The 22,005-nt window shown below is 49.6% G+C and overlaps 1 protein-coding gene across 1 annotated transcript in view; it reads left to right on the top strand.

Moving 5' to 3' along the window:
* Positions 1-22,005, top strand: part of RPS6KA2 (ribosomal protein S6 kinase A2) — a 133,512-nt gene that overhangs the window by 60,366 nt on the left and 51,141 nt on the right. Inside the window, exon 10 of the mRNA XM_021712222.1 lies at positions 15,623-15,687. Coding sequence (XP_021567897.1) covers positions 15,623-15,687 — 65 coding nt within the window. The remainder of the gene's footprint in view (positions 1-15,622; positions 15,688-22,005) is intronic.

The raw sequence follows: 22,005 nt of genomic DNA, 5'->3' as shown, positions 1-22,005 counted from the left end.
GGTTTCTCCCTGGGATGGTGATGGTGGTGGTGATGATGCTGACGGTGACAATGATGATAGTGGTGGTCATGATGGTGACGATGATAGTGATGGTGATGATGAGGGTATGGTGATGACAGTGATGATGATGGTGACGGTGATAGAGGTAATGGTGGTGATGATGAAGGCGATGGTGGGGATGATGATGATGTTGATGATCGTGATGGTGATGGCGAATGATAATGGCGGTGATGAAGATGAAGGTGATGATGGCGCTGATGATGATTGTGGTGATGGTGATGATGATGGTGACAGTGACGATAATGGTGGTCGTGATGGTGATGATGAAGGTGACACTGATGATGTTGACGAGGGTGATGATGACAGTGATGGTGATGATGGTGACAATTACTGTGATGATGGCAGTGATAAGAACGATGACAGTGTGATATGGTGATGATGGTCACGATGGTGATGAGGATGAAGGTGATGGTGGTGATAGTGATGGTGATGATGGTGAATGACAATGGTAGTGATAAGGATGATAGTGATGATGATGATGATGTGCATTGAGCACTACCCTAAAACCATCATTATCTGACTTCAAGTCTCATAACGATACTTCAAAGTAGGCACATCAGAAGTCTTCTAGAGTCATTTTTTTACAAAGGTATAGCCATAAGAATTGCTTTTAGCTGCAAAGAACAGAGTCCTTAAAAATGGTAAATGTTTCGAGACCCGCCTGGGCAACTTGGCAAGACCTCATCTCTACAATGTCAGTTGATTTTTCTCACAGCACCTAGCTATGTGGTGCTGGATAAGTTGCAGGCATTGCAACTGTTGCTATCAAAAGCCCAGGCCTTTCCTTTGCTTTAGTTTACCATCCTTAGTGTGCTGGCCTTTTCTCCTCATGCTTGGTGTCTTGTGATGACAAAATGACTGCAACAGCTCCAGGCACCATATTGACATCGAGGGAGGGAAGGAGGGAAATGGAGGAGGCCAGCTGCATCTGTCCCTTTTACCTGGAAGGCAAAGCTTTTCTGGAAGCTGCTGGGATGTCTCTGTACTTCCTGATGGCTAGAAGCTTGTCCATGGCACATCTAGCTATAAGGAAGGCGGGAAAACTAGTATCTGTGGCCGGAGTAAAAGGGGGCTGGAAAGGATGGTTTTATCAGTTAGCAGGGGCAGCCACAGGTATTAAATAAACCACGAGCTGTGTGAAGGCAGAGGCGGTGTCTGACTCATGTTCACATCCCAGCTCCCCACCTGCACAGAGCCCCAGGGAACACATGTGAATTTGGCCTCTAGCCTGGGGCCTGACCGTTGGTGTTCCTGTTTTGTCTCTATCTGTTTACTCGAGGTAAAGCAGAAAAGACAAGTGTCTGTGAGTGAGTCATGCCATCCTCACCGGGGACTATTCTCCACACCAAGGCTGGGGGGCACAGACATCGCTGCTGTTCCTGTGCCCTCGGCTGGGATTCTTTTGACAAAGCATTTTCCACCAGTGACTTTAAAAACTTTGCATGTGTTTGTTTCCCACCTTTCAACGTGCACATCTCTCTTCTCTGACACTCATGATGACGCTGGAAGGTCATGTCCACCATGTCATGTTTGCGTGAGGCTCTGCTTGGAAGCATCGGGGTCTGTCCTCAGACCCCATACATTCAGGAGTCGGTTCTGGTTTGCACCCTCCCTGCCGGGCAAGGAGAGAACGCAGTTTTCAGGAAAGGTGTTTGTCCCCCTTTGCTGGACACAGGAGCACACACACATTCCTTCTCAGGGGACTTTTGAGAAGACCAAATGCATGTTTCTCTTAGGACATCATTCACCCTTCATCTTTAATAGGGAATAAAAGCTCCTGCTCAGGTAATTCTTCGTTTGTGGGCCACTTTGGCTCCTCAAGTTTAAAAGTCAACATTTTGGGTGCGGTGGCTCACACCTATAATTCCAGTACTTTGTTTGGGAGACTGAGGTGGGAGGATCGCTTGAGCAACATAGCAAGACCTCCTCTCTACAAAAAAAAAAAATGTAAGAATTAACCAGGTGTAAAGAGTCTCGGCTATTCAAGAGGCTGAGGCAGAAGGATTGCCTGAGCTCAGAAGGTAGACACTGCAGTGAGCTGTGATTGTACCACGGCACTCCAGCCTGGGTGGCAGGTGAGACTCTGACTCAAAAAAAAAAGTCTGCGTTTCCACTACTCTCAGGTTCAATACAGGGGAGGCAAGCCTGTCTTCCCTCTCCCAGGGTGTCTGAGGGCTTCCTGTGCTGGAAGCCGATGGATTCTCTGGGGTTGGCATGGCGGCAGCACTTGGGACAGCAAGACCCCATATATCCACATCCTCGTCATGTGAGCCTCTGGCCCATGGCCCAGGTGGCACAGGGCTCTTCTGGACTCCGAGTCCTAGACCACACCAGCTTTGGCTAGCTGAGGGACCTCTAGCCTGGTCACTCTTTTTCCCTAGGACACAAAGTCAGGAGAATGGTCCGCCTGTTTCCTTCTGGCTGTGGTGGCCTGGAGTTTTGCCTGTCCTCCTCCATACCCATGGACATCCTGGGTCATGGGCATCTCTTCCCTGGCATGATGCCTCCTATAAAACTGGCCCCATTGAGCCCTCCTCTGGTCTCTGTGTTCAACAGAATATGAGGACTGGAGCACCTTGTTACATCTGGTTTTCAGGAATGCCTGCTTTTTAGGCACTTAGGGAAAGGCCACAAGGCTGAGGTAATACTTAGAAATGATCTCTCACATGTGGTTCTACCTGGCAGTGACCTGCAGAAAGTCTGTAACTCACCTCTTGATGTTTAGGGAGTATGAGATAGGGTGGGATGTCTCACCTCCTCCTTTCTCTCCCTCTCATTCCATGTCCCCAACCACCCCCCCTACACACACACACACACACACACACACACACACACACACACACACACACACACACACACATAGGTTTCACTTATTGAAACTGGAGAAACTCATGAAATCTTTTCCATCTTCCAATTTTGTTTTCTCCCCTCCTCTCATAGCCTTCCCGTGACCTTCCTATGGTCAGCCTGAGAGATCATATCCCTTCAGTTTTCTCGTGGAGACCCACCACACTCTAGGACCAGGCCATCAGGAAGCAAGGCTGCTGTAACTTAACTCGGTAGTTCCCCGTCCCGTCCCTCCTACTGGCTCTGGTTCTCTAAGACATGAGCTATTTGGAAAATTATTTCCTTGCCTCAGATCCACGGAGAGGACAAATGCCAAATGTGGGCCTATCCTCAGCATTTGCAGGTTGGGCCTCCCCCACTTGGAAAGTCACTGAGGACACCTTGCATCATCCTTTTAGCTAGTTGGGGCAGATATGGCTCTCGTACCCCAAACAGCTGAGGCAGAATTTCCTGCTAGACACTGGCGGCAATCCACATGAAATGAGAAAGAACCTAGACTTCCAAGGTACTTATGTCTGCGTGTGCTGGAAACTCAGGGTCTACATAGAGATTGTGTGTATGCCAGGCCATCGAGGAAACTCAGCAGAGCCTCCCACTCCAGAGCACGTTCCTTGAGGTCTATCAACTCCCTTTTCAAAGGAGACTTTGGCTTGATTCCAGAGCACCATCAGACATCAGTCTCCTGTTTCACAGCCACAAATTAGAGCTAGGCATCCATGACTTATGTATTTCTAATCTTTGCCACAATAAACGCCACTTTCAGATTTTCTGAGTCTTAATTAAAAATTGAAAAGTTTTTCTGGCAGAAGTCCCCATTGCTCTTCCTTGCGTTTCTGATAAGAGAACTTTGTCTTGGCCTTTTAAACTTGAACAGTGAACTATTTTCAGTTCACAACTCGATTCTTTTTTACTTTGATTGGGGCTGAGCATATACTTTTTCTCTTTCCCTACAGAGATCTCCCCAAAATTTCACTGTAGTTGCATTTAGTGAATTGTGTTAAAATCCCAACATACTTGTTTTAATGGAATTTTCTACAGAATTTACATTCTGTAGAAAAATTGTATGAAAAGTATCAAGATTTAGAAAAACACTAGAAGAAAGATACTTGTATTTGGCCACAGTCTGCGCTATATACAGACTGTACAACTGTAGAATTGGAGGGGAAGATAAGATTGTCTTGATCAGAAGCAAAACACCCAGTGAGAGCCTGGGATTTTCCCTGAAGACCTTCCTGTCTCACAAAGGGGCTATTAGAGCACTTATTCTGTTGCTTTCCATGAAGGTTTTGAACTTTTTAGTCAGCCAATGCCTGTACAATTCTCTGCAATATGTATGCCCTACCTGTCACTAAGAAGAGTCCTGTCCCGCTGTCACCTCTCAAGCTAGCATGGCAGCAGACGTCTGTAGACGTCCTGTGCTGGGGAGAAAGTGGCAGAAGGGTCATCATTGCCAGCAGGAGGTGGACATTGTCCCGCCTTATCCCACATCCCTCTGAGAATTCTCCATCGAAGTACTTAAAGTGCATACGCTTTATCCAATGACTCCACCCCACACATGTTCACACAGGTGCACAAGACACCCACATTCCCGTCACCACAGAGGTGACCGGGATTGTGATTGTTACACAAGACACCCACATTCCCGTCACCACAGAGGTGACCGGGATTGTGATTGTCCACACAGGGGATCCTAAGCAGGTATGAGTGAGATTGTTCTGCCTACACTAATGTGGAAAGTTCTATAAGTTAAAAAAGGAAGAAGTGTTAAGTAAAGAGAGCGCATTATAGCATAGAACATTCAGAACAATCCTGTCTGTGTTTTTATTTATTTATTTATTTATTTATTTGAGTTGGAGTCTCACTCGTTCACCCAGACTGGAGTGCAGTGGCTGCAGCGGATGCAGGTGAGGCGTAAAACGACCTTGGTGGAGGTGGAGAAAGAGCAGCAGTGGACCAGGAAGGGAGGGCATGTGAGGACCCGAGTGGGGCCTGGGAAAGAGAGCAGGGCAAGCTGGAACCAGGCACCAGGGCCCCTCCCCCACTGGCTGCTCACTGGCTGTGTGGCCCCAGCACTTGGCTGAACCTCTCTGTGTTTCTAATCTGTGCATTGCGGGTGATAACAGGACCTGCATCATGCAGCGGTTGGTTGGAGGATTCAGGTAGGTGGATCTGTACCTCATGCCTGGGACAAGTAAATGTGTCACAAGCAGAGGCCTTCGGGGCACAGAGGCCGGTGGGAGCTGGTGTCTGACCTCCGCCACTGTGCTTCCCACGGATCTGACCTTTCTTTTCTCTGCTGCTGGGGTGTGGAACTCAGCAGAGATGCATCATTTGTTGCCCAGGACTGGGGAGTCGCCATCCAGATGCTTTTCTAGAGAAGACTATCATTTTGTGGAATACATTTTTTATTAGAAAATTTGTCTTATTTTACTTTAGCATTGTGGGTGCATGTGAGAATTTTCTACAGAATTAAGTTGCCTGCAGGTGGGTTTGGGCTTCTAGCAGGCCCCTCCCCCCTGGTAGTGGACCTGGTACCCAGTGGATGGCTATGTGCCCCTTCTCCCTCTCCCTCTCTCCACCTCTGTGCTCACGTGGCCAGTCATCAAGGCCTGTTTATGAGGACACGCGTTTTGTTTCTGTGGTAATTCACTTAGAATAATGGTCTCTGAGTGCATCCATGTTGCCTTGAAGGTCATGATTTTGTTCTTCTTTATGACTGGGTAGTATTCCGTCATGTATCTGTGCTACATTGTCTTTATCCAGTCCACTTTTGATGGGCATCCAGCTTAGTTCCATGTTTTTGCCACTGGCAGGACACATTTTACTAGATGTTGTGAAAGCCTCCGCTGGGATCATTGCAAAAGGAAGGCTTGATGGAAAAGGAGGTGCTTGATCTGTCTCTGGAAAGCCCTGCGTTACCTGGAGGAAGAGCATGAAGACAGTTTTCCCAAGTCCTGAGGATCACCTGGGAAGTCTGTCCCAGGATAAGGACAGTCACGGCCTCCCACATCACCAAGAATATGTTGCCCTCCAGAGCATCTTCACACAACTTGCTTCCAGGACCTTTGATGGTGGCTAAAACTCCTCTTTCAATATCAAGTTTTATTATGAAAATCTGCCCAGCCTCTGCCTCATCATTCCTAAATGCCAGAGTGCAGTCTGGCCACTCACTATATTCTGAATGCATGAGCGTATTTGACAGCAACAGCTTCCCAAGGCTGCAGGCGTGGGGACCCCACCTCTGCAGACTCCCTCTTAGAGGATACATGGTGACGTCCATGGCCACAGCTGAGCTGCTCACACACACTGCCTCTGGGAGCCGCGTTTAGAAGGGCTTATTGCCCTCCTCCTCCCACTGGGCCTCCCCTGGAAACAGAAGTTCGAGTCCAAAGGGAAAGTAAAGACATTGGACATGTGCCTTCATTTAAACACGCGCAGACTTGTCACTTGCAGCAAATGCAACCTGTTGTCCTGAGTCGCTATTTCAAATGTCATTGCACCGGTGGGAAAGGATGTGGGGAATGTGGCAAAGCGTAGGGATGTTTGTAATTGTCCTCTTCTTCTGCAGGAAGCACATTGTTTTCTAAATAATCTATTTAACATTTTTGCTTTAGAACTTAGCATCATTGCCTAAGCACAGAGGCTCACGCCTGTAATCCCAACACTTTGGGAGGCCAAGACAGGAGGCTGGCTTGAGCCCAGGACAAAAAAAAAAGAAAAAATTATCCTGTATGCCCATAGTCCCAACTACTCAGGTGGCTGAAATGGAAGAAATGCTTGAACCCAGGAGGTTGAGGCTGCAGTGAGCCATGAGATCCCGACTGCAGTGACAGAATGAGATCCCGGCTCAAAATACTAATACTATACTAATACTACTAATACTACTACTAATAATAATTTAACATCACCAAAATCATAGATTTCTAACCCAAAATATTATTTTAGCATTTGGTTCAAATAACTGGTGAGAGAAAGATGGGCTTCTTTCCCTGTGGGTTGAGCTAACCATTGATTGACAGATGACAGCCCGGCGGGGTCCATACAGGCGTGCGCAGCGGTCCCACTGTGGTCAAGGCCGCCCTTCAGGTGACGTCTGAGTGAGCTCTCACACAGTTTCTGAGGAGTCACAGACTGCCTCACAAGTATATTTTACAACAAGCTGACCAGGCCAATGTAAGGAAGAAATCATAGTCAGAAGTATTATGCACCCAGCCTTTGTCCAGGAGGCTGCCAGAGTCAGATGCCTGAGAATTTTTATCGGGAAGGCTGAAAATCCAGTTGGGAAGATTCATGTTGATCACCCAGGCAGTGAACAGGACGACTGGAGCTCTGGAGCTCTCTGCCCTTGTCACTGGTGATGGGGGGAAAGGGGCTTATTCTCACTGCCCCCAAAAGCCCAGAGTTAGGGGTAAGCCAGGTCCCTTTGGCCATCTGGGGAGCCAGTCGCTGTGTGAAGGCCTCATTCCAGCCCTGGGTCCTCGTGTGGGTACGTAGGGTGCTTACACCCATCTGAATCTGCCAGGGCCACACTGCTGGGGAAGGTGGCCCTGGTTAGCACTGGGAGGACAGTATCCTCAGCCGGCCTCTCTTGGTGCCTCCGCTCATGAGTTCCCTCGAGCAGCCAACTCCCCCACTCTGAAACCTCCCCAGGCCTGTGGCCCACCCCTCCCGGCCTTCTCCTCAGCCAGCTGGAGGTCTCTGGATTCCCAGATAATTCCACTAAGCCCAGTGGACAGTGCATTCTAGCAATAAGCCAGAAATTATGAAATAAAGGGGGAACATGCCTGCTGCGCACTCACAGCGTAGTGAGAAGCACAGACAAACACACATGTTTCTCATGCCAGGCAGGCCATGGTGAGAAGTGCCGTGTGGCTGGGCTGTGCCCCTGTGTACATTTCCTGGAGCCACCATGACAAGGCGCCACACCACAGAAGGCCTAAGCAGCGATAATTGATTATTTCAGTTCTGGAGGGTGGAGGTCCAAGATAAATGTGCTGGCGGGGCCATGCTCCTTCCAAAAGGAACATGTCCCAGGCCTCCCCCAAGCCTGGAGCTTCGAGGGCAGTCTCTCGCTTTCTTTGGCTTAGGGATGCATCACCCTATATCTGCCTTCATCTCGTGACCCTCTCCTCTGTGTGAGTCTGTGTCCAAATTTCCCTTTTTTATAAGGACACCAGTCAGATGAGGGCCCACCCAACTCTGGTTAGCCTGATGCTAACTCATCACATCTGCAATGACCCTGTTTCCAAATGAGTCCATATCCTAGAATCCTGGAGGTCAGGACTTCAGCACATGGATTTTAGGGAGATAGAATTCAACCACATCACCCTCCAAGAATATCTCCATGGAAATGTATGGCTGGAAGAAATGACATCGTCTATTAAAGTACATCCATCATGTGTGTCCAGATGGCCAGAACACAAGATGCACTTAGTTCATCTTACACTTTGCAGATGAGAAAACTGCCCTGATCCCTGTGTGACTTTTCCAAGGCTCCATGGCTTCTGTCTAAGGCTAATTCCTCCACCCCGACATCCCCTGAAGATAGCATGTCTTCATTCACAAGGGCAATGAATTCAAGTCCTGGCCCCCATGTGTGCCATTGTTTAGTAAACATGCACTGAATGCCCGTCACAGGTGCTGGGTGATGACGGGGAGTGACATGACTATGACCTGGAGAGCACACAGCCTCCCCAGGAAATGGAGCCTTGTGAGAGAAGTGGATGAGAATCATAGGAAGACTTTACCACCTCCCCCAAGACTCGCTCGCTGAGGGCAGTGCCTGCAGTCTGGGGAAGCCTGAGGAATAAGCAAGTCTGTTCATTAACAGGAGTGTGTGGAGTGACCCAGGAGGAGCTGCAGAGGCTGGTGGTGGAGGCAGAGAGAGTCCATCAGAGCTTCCTGGAAGGGGAGACCAAGGAAGAAGGAAACATGAACTGCGGCCTCCACCATGAGATACCAGGAGGCCAGACAGAGGGTGACATTCATGGCCTTGGAGTCACATGTGTTGATGTTGACTCCGACCCCCATGGAGGCATGGCCGCCGGGGGATTCGGAGCCATTCGGCTACATGTTTGCTTATTGTACAGTGTGATGGGCTTATTTTATAATAGAATCATATGCAAAATAGATCATTGGCCCCAAAGCAGCTGTCGTGGTCACAGCGAGGGCAACAGAGCTGCTCCTTGAAGACACCTGGGTTGGATCTGAGGAGGGCCCGATGGGAAGGGGATTCCAGGCTGGAGAAATGTCACACTGAGTCGGAAAAGCAAAGCAGGAGGCCGCATCCGGGCAGGAGTGGCTTCCATGAGTTGCACATATCTGAGAGGCGGACCGGGCTGGAGAGAGGCAGAGGGTCCTGAGGGCTGTGCCAGGCTCCAGAGGACGGTGGAGACATGTGGGGTCTCAGGGGTGCAGCCAAGGGGAACAAACACATGGGTCCTGCGTTCCAGCACAGCCATTCCAGGGGCCACATTGCCGTGACTTAAGGAGGGACACGGGGGGCAGGTGCAGCTGCGTGGAGTGAACCGGTCTGGGTGGAGGCATGAGGGGGCTGAGGCTGGGAGGGGCCGTGACACATTCCCCATGGAGTCCTGGGAGAGTCATGCTGCCACTCAGGCCCTCAGTCTCCTTCTCTGTGCAAAGAAAGGGCCCCACTGCCACCCCAGTCGAACACTCTGCTCTGAAGTGCTTGCAAATCTTGGAATTCCCAAGAATAGACTAAGAAAAAAGGGTCTCTGGGATCTGCACTGCCCCAGTAAGTACAAACAGAGGCGGAGTCAAAGGTCTGTTCTGGGAGGCGGCTTCACAGAACCTGGGCTCGTCTGAATGTCCCCTCCCTCTGGGCGCTGCTGAGAGGAGACGGTCCGCAGATGATGGTCTGCAGATAGTGGGCGGTGGCTCTTGTACCCAGGCTTTGTGGGGTGGGGCCCAGTGAGTGTGCTGTTTGCTGCTTGCCAGGACTTGAGTATGTGCCTCTTCTAATGGACGTTTATGCTATATTGGTGTCTAAAAACAGTTGTAAAAGTAACTTGCTGTACTGACTTGAGGGCTGCCAAGGTATTCAAGACCAACGCTCATTCTCTCCCGAACTTCCCACAGGAACAGGAAGAGGTGCAGTGAATGTAAAACTCACCGAGCTTTTGAGAGTGTCACCTCTGAGTCTTTTTTCAGAGCTGACAGCTCTCTAGCTCATTCCTAATGAGCGTCTGTCGCTTCTCCTAGAAACCCGCAGGATATTCTGAGACTTCCCGGGGGAACATGTGGCAAAGGTTAGAAAGAAATCCAGTGAGCTGATGAACACAAAAACAGCACAACCAACACACGAGCAGCCGCCGGTCAAGCTGAGCTGCCTTCAGAGGATGCGAGGCCTGCGGGCTTGCGCTAGCAGAGGCTTTCTGATGCTCTTGTTCCTGCTGTCCAGACCAGCGTTGATCTCCAAAAGATGCGTTTTCATGACTTCAAACGTGGTCTGTCCTGGTTCCTGAGTCTCTTCCCTGTTTCTACCTGCGTTGCTGGGACCTCTTGTCATAAGCCAAGCTCTGATGGTCGCTCAAGACTAAACAAACAGTCCCAGCTCTCACTCGGAGCCAGTTCATCCTAACAGGGCCTGAGGAAACCACCAGAGACTCATGGAGGGACCTTGTCTTGGCTTTCTCACTGCCCAAGCCTGGGCCTCCTGCCTGCCCCTGACTCTCCACCAGTGGTGTCCCATGAGACACAGATGATCGCCAAGCAAAGGGTTTTGTAAACATGAAATGAATGAAATCTCAAATTGGTAGAAAGACTTTAAAACTAAAATGTAATGTGTAGATAACCTGTAGGTGACTAAGAAATTAAAAAGCAGACTGGTAATTAAATCCATCACAGAAGTCACCCTGGACAGTTGTAGACTGGACATTAAACATATACCAGGCCCAGGCATGGTGGCTTATGCCTGGAATCACAACACTTTGGGAGGCCAAGGAAGGTTGGATCGCTTGAACCCAGGAGTTCGAGACCAGTCTAGGCAATGTAGTGAGACCTTATCTCTTAAAAAAAAGAATTATCCTGGTGTGGTAGCACATGCCTGTAGTCCCAGCTACTTGGGAGGCTGAGGCAGAAGGATCTCCTGAGCCCAGGAAGTTGAGGCTGTGGTGAGCCATGATTGTGCCACTGCACTCCAGCCTGAATGACAGAGCAAGCCCTTGTCTCAAAAAAATAAAAATAAAAATACACCAGTTAGAAAAAACTTGCAGCATGCATGGAAAACAAGCAATCAACAGAGCTAATTCTGAGTACTCCCAAAAGAATGAGAAATGAATGTTGTGTGACTCTAAAACAGTAAAAATGTAAACATTTCAAAAGTGTCCCAAAGAATCCAGGAATTAACCATTTCCCAAAGTTTATCTGTGACACAAAGACTCAATGGAAATATTTTTTTGGCAGCTGTCTAAATCTTTTGGGAACAGTTTACGGAGAATTTAGAAGCTCACAATGAAATGAGTGGATGACTTTGTTAAAAATGTGAAGTTAAGAGCTGCATAGAATCAGTGCAATGCAAAAATAAATCCTATCCTAGGCACTATGCTGCATTTTAAAACTGTACATTGATATAAGAAAGTTCCAATTCATTGCCAAATTACACCCTTAACCAAAGTGTTGGAAATTTGAGACTTGGATAACTATGTTCAGTGATATCCTGGTTTGGAGAGAGACCAAAATTGATTAGAACAAGCATAATTAGGTGTTCTTACTTCCGAAAAAAAAGTATTAATTTTATTTTTTTTGAGTCAGAGTCTCATTCTGTCACCCAGGCTGGAATGCAGTGGCACATTCACGGCCACCACAGCCTCGACCTGCTGGGCTCAGGCGATCCTTCCACCTCAACCTTCCAAGTAGTTGGTACCACAGGCACGCACCCCACACCCAGCTAATCTCTTGATTTATTGTAGAGGCATAGCTTTGCCAAGTTGTCCAGGCTGATCTTGAGCCTGTTGACTCAGGCAGTCCTCTTGCGTCTGTCTCCCAAAGTGCTGGGATTACAGGTGTGAGCCACCGTGCCCAGCCAAGTATGAATTATTGACTCTACTTCTCACTCAACTTTCACAGTCCTGTTTCTCTGGCTTTGGAACTTAATGACAAGTCTCCATGTCTGACATGAGAGAAGTCTTATTCCATTCTAAATGTTTCTAGACGTTTCTGTCCAGTTTGTGTTCATGCCCAGGCTTTGTGACCTAGATCCAAGGACTGAGTGAGATGTTCCATGTCATCAGCCAGGATTCCACAGTGAGTCGGCTGAGATTCAGATATCAGCACATATACTTCCTGACTGATCAACTGCTCACTGCAACCTGTCCAATGTGTCCAGATGAGATAAAAACAGGGTAGCCAAGTTTTTATCTCACAGCCTATTATCTCACAGCCTATTATAACAAATTTCAGGAGAGGTTAAATAGGACTCGAATCCAAAAGGATAAACCCTCCCATTCCGGGAGGCTTGATGCAGGTTTCAAAGAGCTGAGGGCACTATTTGTGTGTTTCCCTTTGGGACACTTGCGATTTTTTTAGTAATAACCAGAGTGTTAACACACTGCTGACTCTGCCTGCTGAGGCCTCAAACCACAAACATGATGCAAAGTTGTTGTTGTTGTTGTTGTTTTTGCTTTCTACAGCAATACTTTGTTTATTTTTTTTTTTTAAGATGTGAAGTACAATTCAGGATGAGGTATGCAAGTGGGTATTATACAGGTGAAGTTCAGGCCTCCCTTTGGTCCCTACTCTGCCTGGTTTGAGATCAGGTACCCTTATTGATGTTGTGTATGTGGTGATTTCCACACCTCCCCCCTCCCCTGGCAAGTTCCAGCTACTGCCAATTCCTTTCTTATAGTATTATGGTAAATGTTCAGGGTTGTAGGAAGGTGAAGATAAGACCGTGTTGACTCCGTGATGTAAGAAAACCCAGCACATGCTTATCACAGAGTGGGTTCCGCCGTGTCTGTATTTCCTTTGCTCCTCGCTTTTTACTGTTCCTGCAGAGCGTGTTTGCAAATGACACATGAGAGTGAAATGTAATGGGCACAAAATGTCAATTAGATTCTTCAAAGAGATCGACAGGGTGCCAGACAGGTGCATGCCCTGGGGCCTCGGAATTGCTTGCTCAAATAACCTGCCTTTCGACAGGGCTTCTGGCCGGGCACCCAGTGGTCACCAAGCAGGAGAGCCAGGGAGATATGCATGCCAGTGGCAGGTCTTCCTCTCACTAGGTCACCATGGTGGAAGGACTTTTCAGTCTGGAGTCTGACCATCATCAGAGGAGGTCTTCACATGAGTGGGCGTGTGGGAAGTCAGACCATCTATTCTGAAAGTTTCATCAAAGCAGCCATTTAAGTACCTGTCCTCAGCTCTCTGGGCTCAGGTTTTATAGGAGAACAAGGGAGGTGGACTGGAAAATCCAGAGTGTCCTCAAAAGAAAGGCTCACATCAGAAGAGAGACATGTCACTAAGTGTGACAGACCGCCTCCAAACCCCATTTCTATAACTCATGGCCTCTGGTATGACCTTGAGCAAGTTACACAACCTACATCTGCCTCAGTTTCCTCTTCTGTGAAGTGGGAACAGTGCATGGGGTTCCTGAGACACGAGTGTGCTGCATCTGCCTGGTGTACCATGTCCCCGGAAGGAGCAGTCCCCAGTCTGAGACCCCCCTCTGACTCCTTCCCAGGTGCAAGATCATATCCAAGGGTGAGTTCCCAAATACCATTTGTTTATGAGCAGTGTAAGAGCACATCCGGATGTCTCATCAAATCAGTTCTTTCTGGACATGTGGCCTGCCTGGGCTCCCAGGGGTGAGGGAGGTAGCCCGGAGCCTTTGTCCACCTGGAGACCTGGAGGCTGCAGCTGCTCCCGACCTCTCTGTGGGACAGGCGTGTCCATATCGTAGCCAGTGCTTGGGACAAAGGGTCGGAAGGGCCAGGACACCAGCGTGGTGAGCCCACAAGGGCGTCATCTGCTGTAACTCCTAGTGACCGGTAGGGAGGAGCTCAGCTCCACCTGCACCCCCTTCACAGGCCAGCCACTGAGGTTTTAGGCAGGACAGGCCAGGCAGCTCCTGTGGTAACCACAGAGACTCTGGGCGGCCTTGCCCTGCCCTTCACATCTCCCTACTCATCAGCTTCTCTGCCGGGTCCAAGGCCCTCCCACTACTGTGGGAGTGAGAACTGGGATCTGAGCTGGAGTGTGAGCTGGGATGTGAGCCAAGAGTGAAAGCTTGGGTGTGAGGCAGGGTGTGAGCTTAGAGTGAGAACTGGGGTGTGAATGGGTGTGTAAGCCAGGTGTGAGAGCTGGGGTGTGAGCTGGGGTGTGAACTGAGGTGTGAGCTGAGCTGGGGTGTGAGCCAAGTCAGAGTGTGAGCCAAGCCAGGGTGTGAGCCCTGATTTGAGCCAGGAGTGGGCGGTCAGCTGAGGTATGAGCGAAGCCGGAATGTGAGCCAGAGTATGAGCTGGAGTGACAGCTGGGGTGTGAGCTGAGGTATGAGCCGGAGTGTCAGCTGCCTCTGCTGGGTGGGTGTAGACAGTGTGACAAGGTTATGACTTGGAGCAGGGCTGTTAGGAACTGGCATCAGAAAGTACCCCTGGCAGCAGATGGGGCAGCCCTGCCTCAGGATCCAGCGGCTCCTAGACATGGATCCAGGCAGGCAGGAGGCCCCAGCCACTTTGTGTCCTGCACCCATTCTCACCAAACCTGCCATTCCCGACTCACCGCTAGGAGAACCGGCTCCTCTCTGGCCTTCTATCCTGGAGAAAGCACGAGCCCTGGGGCCTTGGATTCTGTCTTCTCATTGACAGGCTTTGCTTTGAGGGCAGCTCTTAAGTTTACAGAAGCCACAGCACGTTTCCCGGGAGCCCCTCACCCCCACAGCTTCCTCTCATAGTGACAGCTCTTGTGAGGGGCACATTTGGTACAGTTGACAAACCAACACTGACTGTCACCAGCTAAAGTCCCTGTTCACACTCAGGTGCACGCTGGTGGATGGCGATGATTTTGGTGGGTGTGTAGTGACATAGGTCCACCATGACAGTGTCAGGTGGGATCATATCTCCTCCCTAAGAGGCCTCCATGCTCCTCCCACTCCTCCCTCCCTCTCCGCGGGGCCTTGGGATTTTGATGTAAGCCCCAAGGTAAGGAAAGAGGTAGGGTGGCAATCATGGACGATGCAGCGTGTCTGTAAGCAGTCTCCAGGGAGACAACCACCTGTCTGAGCAGGTACGGGTGTGGATAGGTGTGGCAGAGGCCAGGCTGTGGCATCCCCAGGACTCAGGCCTGCATCTCTGGCCTCCTTCCCTTCCCTGGGGAAACCCCAGATCAGCCCTGTGAGGCCCAGTGTCCAGACATCCCCACACCTGGAGCCAGCAGCCTCTGACTGGCCCATCCCACTCTTCTTTCCACCTCCTCTCACCCACCCAACCTTCTTGCCCACCCAGCTTCCTGAGTCATCAGCCCTCAGGCAGAGGCATGGCTTCATGAGCTGCAGACAGGGCAGGTGGGCAGGTGCCCCGGCAGGTAGGCAGGAGCCCCAGGCAGGAGCAGACAGCCACTTGGGCTTCTCCCAACAGGGAGGACCCTCAGGATTCACATCTGTGCACCCCTGTCCCCCACTGCTGTATTAGGAACTATCAGTGGCAACTGTCCTCTTGGCTGTGTTCTGATGCATGACCTCTGCTTACTGTTGTAACAGGTGCTGGCATTGATGGAGTAGAGGAAATTAAACGCCATCCTTTCTTTGTCACCATAGACTGGAATGTAAGTCGCATGCCATGGTCCCCGGGAGCACACACATGACAGGGAGGTGGGGCTCAGGGAGCACACAGCTGCTCATGCATACTCCCAGGTGTCCAGATTGTGAGCAGGTCGGCATGAGTACCAGATGAGGCCCCCTCGGGCAGAACTCTGGGGACCCCTGAAAGACTGACAGCTTAGGGACACAGAAGAGGCAGCGCCCCTCCCTATCCGCTGCAGGCCTGAATTCCCTAGTTTCTTCCTTCAACTTCCCCTGCCTGTCAGAGATGGGGCTTAAGTGGGGGGATGGCACTCTTCTGACTGATCCTGAGGAAGAATTGTCATCTTGCACCCACAAGGGCTGTGGATGAGAGCCCCAAGACCACTCAACCAGGATGCTCAGGGTTGGGCTGCTGCTGCATGTGTCCTCTGGAGTCGGGCTGCCACCCTCACAGTAAAAGTCACATTTTTCGCCACCAGTGCCCTATTGTTGCACGGTAGCCTGGAGCACCTCTCAAGGCAACTGCATTGCCTCTGTTTCCAGCTCTAAGAGCCAAGCTGGGCACAGTGGGAAAAGCTCCCGAATCTCACTACCCACCGAGCTGCGAGCCAACTCCTCGTTTCTGCCCAGGTGCCAGCTCTGACACAGCCGCTGATCAAGGGGTTGCTGTGTCTAAAAAGCCAGGCTATTGTTTGTGTTTGAAAGAACATACCTCCTTGGTATCAGTTGCTTTCAGTCCTTGCCTTTAGGTGAACACGAAAATAATTACATTTGGGATTTTCTTTTTGTGTCCTAACAGATTAACTTTGGAGAATTTTTTTTAATTTTTATTATAAATTATTATAAATAATTTTTATTGTGGGGTATAATTCAGGGTTAGGTATACAAACACTGATCATGCAGGTACCCTTGTTGATGAGGTATGTCCCTCCCTCCCTTAGCAGTTTCCCTCAACTGCCAATCCCACACCCCCTCCCCTGACAGTTTCCCATTACTGCCAAGTGCTTTCTTACAGCATTATAATTGTTCAAAATCCTCTTATGGGTGAGAACATATGGAACTCTGTTCTTTGTTTCTGTGATAAATCACTGAGTATGATTGACTCTAAAGAAGGACTTTGGAGAATTTTAACAATTTTTTTTTAGTTGGGGGTTTCACTCTGTCACCCAAGCTGGGTACAGTGGCACCATTATGATTCACACAGCCTCGACTTGCTGGGCTCAGGAGATCCTTCCACTTCAGCCTCCCACATAGCAGGGGCTACCGCTGTGTGCTTCCATGCCTGGCTAATTTTTTTATTTTTATAGAGACAAGGTCTCACTGTGTTGTCTAGGCTGATCTCAAACTTCTAGTGTCAAGCAGTCCTCCCACCTTGACCTCCCAAAATGCTGGGATTACAGGCATGGGCCACTATGCCCGGGCTTAATGGAATTTTTTTTTTTTTAAATAAAAATACACTTCAAAGCACAGAACTTTTTAAAATCTACGTGATGCTTTCTGTCTTCTTTTGTGTCCTCATGGAGGTTGGTGCCTCTGTGAGTTTCAGCCCAAGGCGGCTGATGTGGCTGACAGTGGGCAGTTCCACTCCATGCCCAGCTTCTGCCTCTGAGGATGTGTCCATTCATGTGCTAGATGGAATCAACAGGCCCCTCCCCCTGCACCTTGGGCCCCAGCAAAGCCTTCAAACTGGGGAACAATCAGGATTGTTTAAAGCCTGGTTTGGCAGGTCTGATTAGGGGACCTTTGTAAGACCAGATTTCTTTTCAAAGTAGGATGAGAGAGAAGCATGTAAAATTTCAGTATATCTGTGGCCTCCAAGTCAGATTTTTTTTTTAGCCATTGTTCAAAGACCAAATAAAAATCAGATTGTGTCCAAAAAAAACAAAAAATGAAGAGGACAGAACCCCCAAGAAATGAAAGCCACTGCCTCCCTGGAAGCCTCCCTTCACTCAGCTTTGCTGAAAATGTAAGTTGCCTGGATTCTCAGGCTGTCCCCTCACAGACAGCACCTGGGGGCCGCGTGAGCTGATCACTAGAGAGCAGGAATTGATTTCCTGTGGCAAACCTTATGTGGCAACAAGTCTCATTACTTTGGGCCTGCATGTGCCCTGGGACAGTTAGCGCAGCACATGAACCTGGACGTGGCCCTGAGGGGTAGCATCACTCGTGAAGGACCATGCATTGGCAGCTCCATTACACTGGGGGTCTGGGTGGAACGGCACAGTTCAATGTCTTCACACGTTATTTGCTTATTCACTTATTCGACGCTATATGCTGCTGTGAATGAATAAGGAGTAGATGAGTGGAGTGAGTAAATGAGTGAATGAGTGAGTATGTTAATAAGTGAACGAGCGAGTGAGTGAATGAGTGAGTGAGTGTATGAGTGAGTGAGTGAATAAGTGAAAAAATGAATCAAGAGTGGATGAATAAGTGATAAGTAAGTGAATGTGTGAATGAGTGAGTGAATTAAGTGAAGAAATGAATCAAGAGTGGATGAATAAGTGAATGAGCAAGTTAGCGTGTGAATGAGTGAGTGAACGAGTGAATTAAGTGAGGAAATGAATTGAGTGGATGCATAAGTGAATGAGCGAGTGAATGTGTAAATGAGTGTGTGTGAATGAGTGAGTGAATTAAGTGAAGAAATGAATCAAGAGTGGATGAATGATTGAGTGAGTGAGTATGTATGAGTGAGTGAACTAATTAAGAGAAGAAATGAATCAAGAGTGGATGAATAAGTGAATGAGCGAGTGAGTGTGTGAATGAGTGAGTGGGTGAATGAGTGAGTGAATTAAGTGAAGAAACTGATCAAGAGTGAATGAACCAGTGAACGGGTGAGTGGGTGTGAGGACGAGTGAATCAGAGAGTGAATTGAATGAAGAAGTGAATCAAGAGTGGATGAGCAAGTGAATGTGTGCATGAGTGAGTGGGTGAGTGAAGGAGTGAGTTAGGGGATGAATGAGATAGTGGGCGAGTGAGCGGGTGAATGAATGAGTGAGTAAGTGAAGGAATGAGTGAGAAGTGGGTGAATGAGTGAGCAAGTGGATGACTGAATAAATGAGTGAGTGGATGAATGAGTCAGTGAACGAATGAAGGAAAGAATGAATAAGTGCATGAGTGAGTGGATAAGTGAGTGCATGAGTGAGCAAAGGAACAAATGAGGAGTGAATGAATAACGAGTGGGTGAGTGCGCGCATGAAGAATGAGCTCGTGCATGAGTGAGTGTGTGAGTAACAGATGAATGGGTCAGTGAGTGTGTGAGTGGGTGAGTGCGTGAGTGATTGGATAAACAAGTGAGTGTATGAATCAGGGGATGAGCAGTAAGTGAGTGAATGAATAAGAAGTGGGTGAGTGAGTGGATGAATGAGTCAGTGAACGAATGAGTGGGCGAGTGAGTGAGTGATGAATAAATGAGTGGATGAATGAATGAATCGGTGGGTGAGTGAGGGAGAGATTGAATAAGGAGTGGGTGAGTGAAGGAATGAGTCAGTGAATGAGTAGTGAGTGAGTGTACAGGGAGTGGACAAGTGAGGGAATGAGTGAGTGAGTGAATGTGTGAGTGGGTGAGGGAGGGAATGAGTGAATGAGTCAGTGGATGAGTGAGTGAGTGAATGAATGGCTAAAGAGTGAGTGAGTGAGTGAATGAGTGAATGAGTCAGCCGTCCAGTGAGTGAGGGCTAAGGGACAAGGTCATGTCAGGCCCTCGGGTCAGGGGAGGCGGCTGTGCAAGGAGAGCATCCCCCCCACACTAACCCGCCCCCCCAAGGCCAGGCTGGGACACAGAGCCAGCCTGCTGAGTGGAAGGGAAGGGAGGCAGCTTGGGATGGGAGATCCCGAGGCCGCAGCTGGGAGGGCAGGGACATCCCTCCAAGACACGCCCCTGGCGGAGGCTCCACACAGAGAACTTGGCTGGAGGGACCCTTTGCAAGGGCAAAGGACAGAGCGTGTCTCAGCCAGAAGTACCTGCAGGAGGGGGCTGTCCCAGAAGGGCCTGCAGGTGGAACACAGATAGCCCTGGGGAGTGCTAGGCTGCAGGCAACGTGGCGGACATGGGTGGGTGCGGGGGGAGCTGAGTGTGCATCCAGCGTGCCCAGCAGGGAGCCCAAGCCCAGGGCCATCATCAACCCAGACCAGCTCCCACCCCAAGAAGGTGGCTTCTCTGTGCTGAGAGCAACAGAACAGAATGAAGGCGGAGAAGGGTATTCTGGTGCCCTATTTTGGCCTCGTTTTGGCTCTGTGTGAGCCCCTGCAGACCACGCGTGTTTTTGCTCCTTTCTGGACCTGCCAGAGGATGACAGACAGATGCTAGCAGGCTGGAAGGACCTCGCTTTACCCGGCACTCAGAGCCGAAAGCACACTGAGGGACGACGAGGTGCTCCAGACACCACCTCTGCGTGATCCATGTATTTGATCAGTCGTCCTTGGCTCCTGCCCAGGTCTTGCATGAGTAAGGTGTCCGTGTCTGACATAACCACAGAAGGCACAGCTCTGTCCCCAAGCTCCTCACAGGCCTGGGAGTCTGTGTCCCATAAACCATCATCCCCAAAGAGAGAAATGTGTGCTGTGGGAGTGTCCAGAGAGAGAGATGAGGACAGCAGGAATTAACAGGAAGGGCCGAGGGAGGAGAGGAAAGACTATCTCAGTGGAGGCCTGCAGGTGGGAAAACATCACGCTTAGGCCCACGGCGGTTATGGAAGCTGTCAAGGCCTGGCCGGGATGGGAGGAATGATTCCCCCTTCTCCACTGACCACCCCCACACGTCATGTTTGCTCATGTATCTTCATGGTTAACTGCGACCCCCCCCCAGTACCACCCTGGGCAAGCCACCATTAGTGCCTTAGGGGACAGAGACTAAGCGACACCATGTTCATAGTTATTTATACAGCAGGCACTTGAACTCAGACGCACCTGTCCTGGTTTTTGGCAATTTGGATAACTGAAAGCCACGGTGCGGCCTCATTGGCAAGAGCTGGTCGCACCAAGGGGTGTCCCCCCTGCGGCACAGGCACTCAGCAGTGACCCACAAGAAGATGCTTTCCGATCATTGGATTCCCTCCCAGGCACTTTACCCAAGCACTTGCCTTGGGATCCAGCTGGGAAACAGGATACTTATTTTGCTTTCTGCTTCCATCTGTGACCCAGAACTGCCAGCAGATCTTTTTAAGTAAACACCTGCCATCCAACAGCCATGCCCTGGGGTCTTCTGTGATCTGCTGGAGCAGAAGCCATCTTTCGACAACAGCACTGTGGAGACAATGGAAGGGTGGGCCAGGGACCGTGAGGTGGGTCCCATCCTGCATGTCCTGCTCTGCCTTTTAACTCACCTTCAGAGCCTGGCAAATCACCACCTCTCATCAAATCACCATCTCTTGGGAGGCATGCCCTCTGAAAGCTGCCTCCAAGTGCCTAGCTAAGTGAAAAATTGCAAGTTAATTATAGACTGAAAACCTCTGCTGAGGGTATGGTGGAGTCCCGCAGGTAGAAGCTGTGTTTATTTTTCCCTCCCAGCTGAAGCAATGCTGAGAACACAGAATCAGCACAAACCCAAAATAAGCTTCATGAAATTTCATTGCCTCAGGCAGCTCAAACCAGTCTGAGGATGGCCTCCAGCCCAGCCTTGACTCCTCACAGCGAGACTTGAGCCAGACAAATGTTTTGGGGGCGGAGATGGTGATCTCGCAGACACAGAGTCACTGGGGTGAGGGACATCTCTGTATCAGCATCTTTGTTTCCAGAACACTGTCCCAGGTCTGGACCCTACGTGTATATGATAGCAATGACTTTTATCATTGCTCTTATTCATTATTAGTGAGTATCAATACTGGCAACTAATACTCCTGTTGCTCTTTGTACATTTTGAAACCCTTCCAAGTACAGCATCAGCTATTGTTCTCTGAGGTAAAAGAGACTTCTAGAGGAAACTGAAGCACAGGACAATGAGAAGGTTGCCCAAGTTTGCCTGATGATCTGGCAGAGTGTGAGTCTTCCTGGGCTTGTGAATCCCGGCAGGTGCGGAGGAAAGGACTCCAGGTCTTCATGTCACCCTGGCCTGCTTGCCCACAAGTAGAGCACTCGCAATATTGCACAGAGAGCAGGTTTGGGGTTTGAGAGCTGTCAACTGCAGGTCAGGGCCTCATAGTACAGGTGTTCCCATGCGTTGTTACCCCATTGCTGTCAGGAAGATTTCTATCCATGTATTTCCACATGAAATACTCTAAGAAGGCCAAGCGTGCTAGCTTATGCCCATAATCCCAGTACTCTGGGAGGCCAAGGTGGGAGAATTGCTTGAGCCCAGGTATTTGAGATCAACCTAGGAAACATAGTGAGACCTCATCTCTACCAAA

Source organism: Carlito syrichta, unplaced genomic scaffold (genome assembly GCF_000164805.1).
Source record: "Carlito syrichta isolate Samal-C Ts95f unplaced genomic scaffold, Tarsius_syrichta-2.0.1 Scaffold303137, whole genome shotgun sequence".
Classification (NCBI taxonomy): Eukaryota; Metazoa; Chordata; class Mammalia; order Primates; family Tarsiidae; genus Carlito; species Carlito syrichta.
Note: the sequence above shows the minus strand (reverse complement) of the source record. Positions and strands in the feature narration are given on the sequence as shown.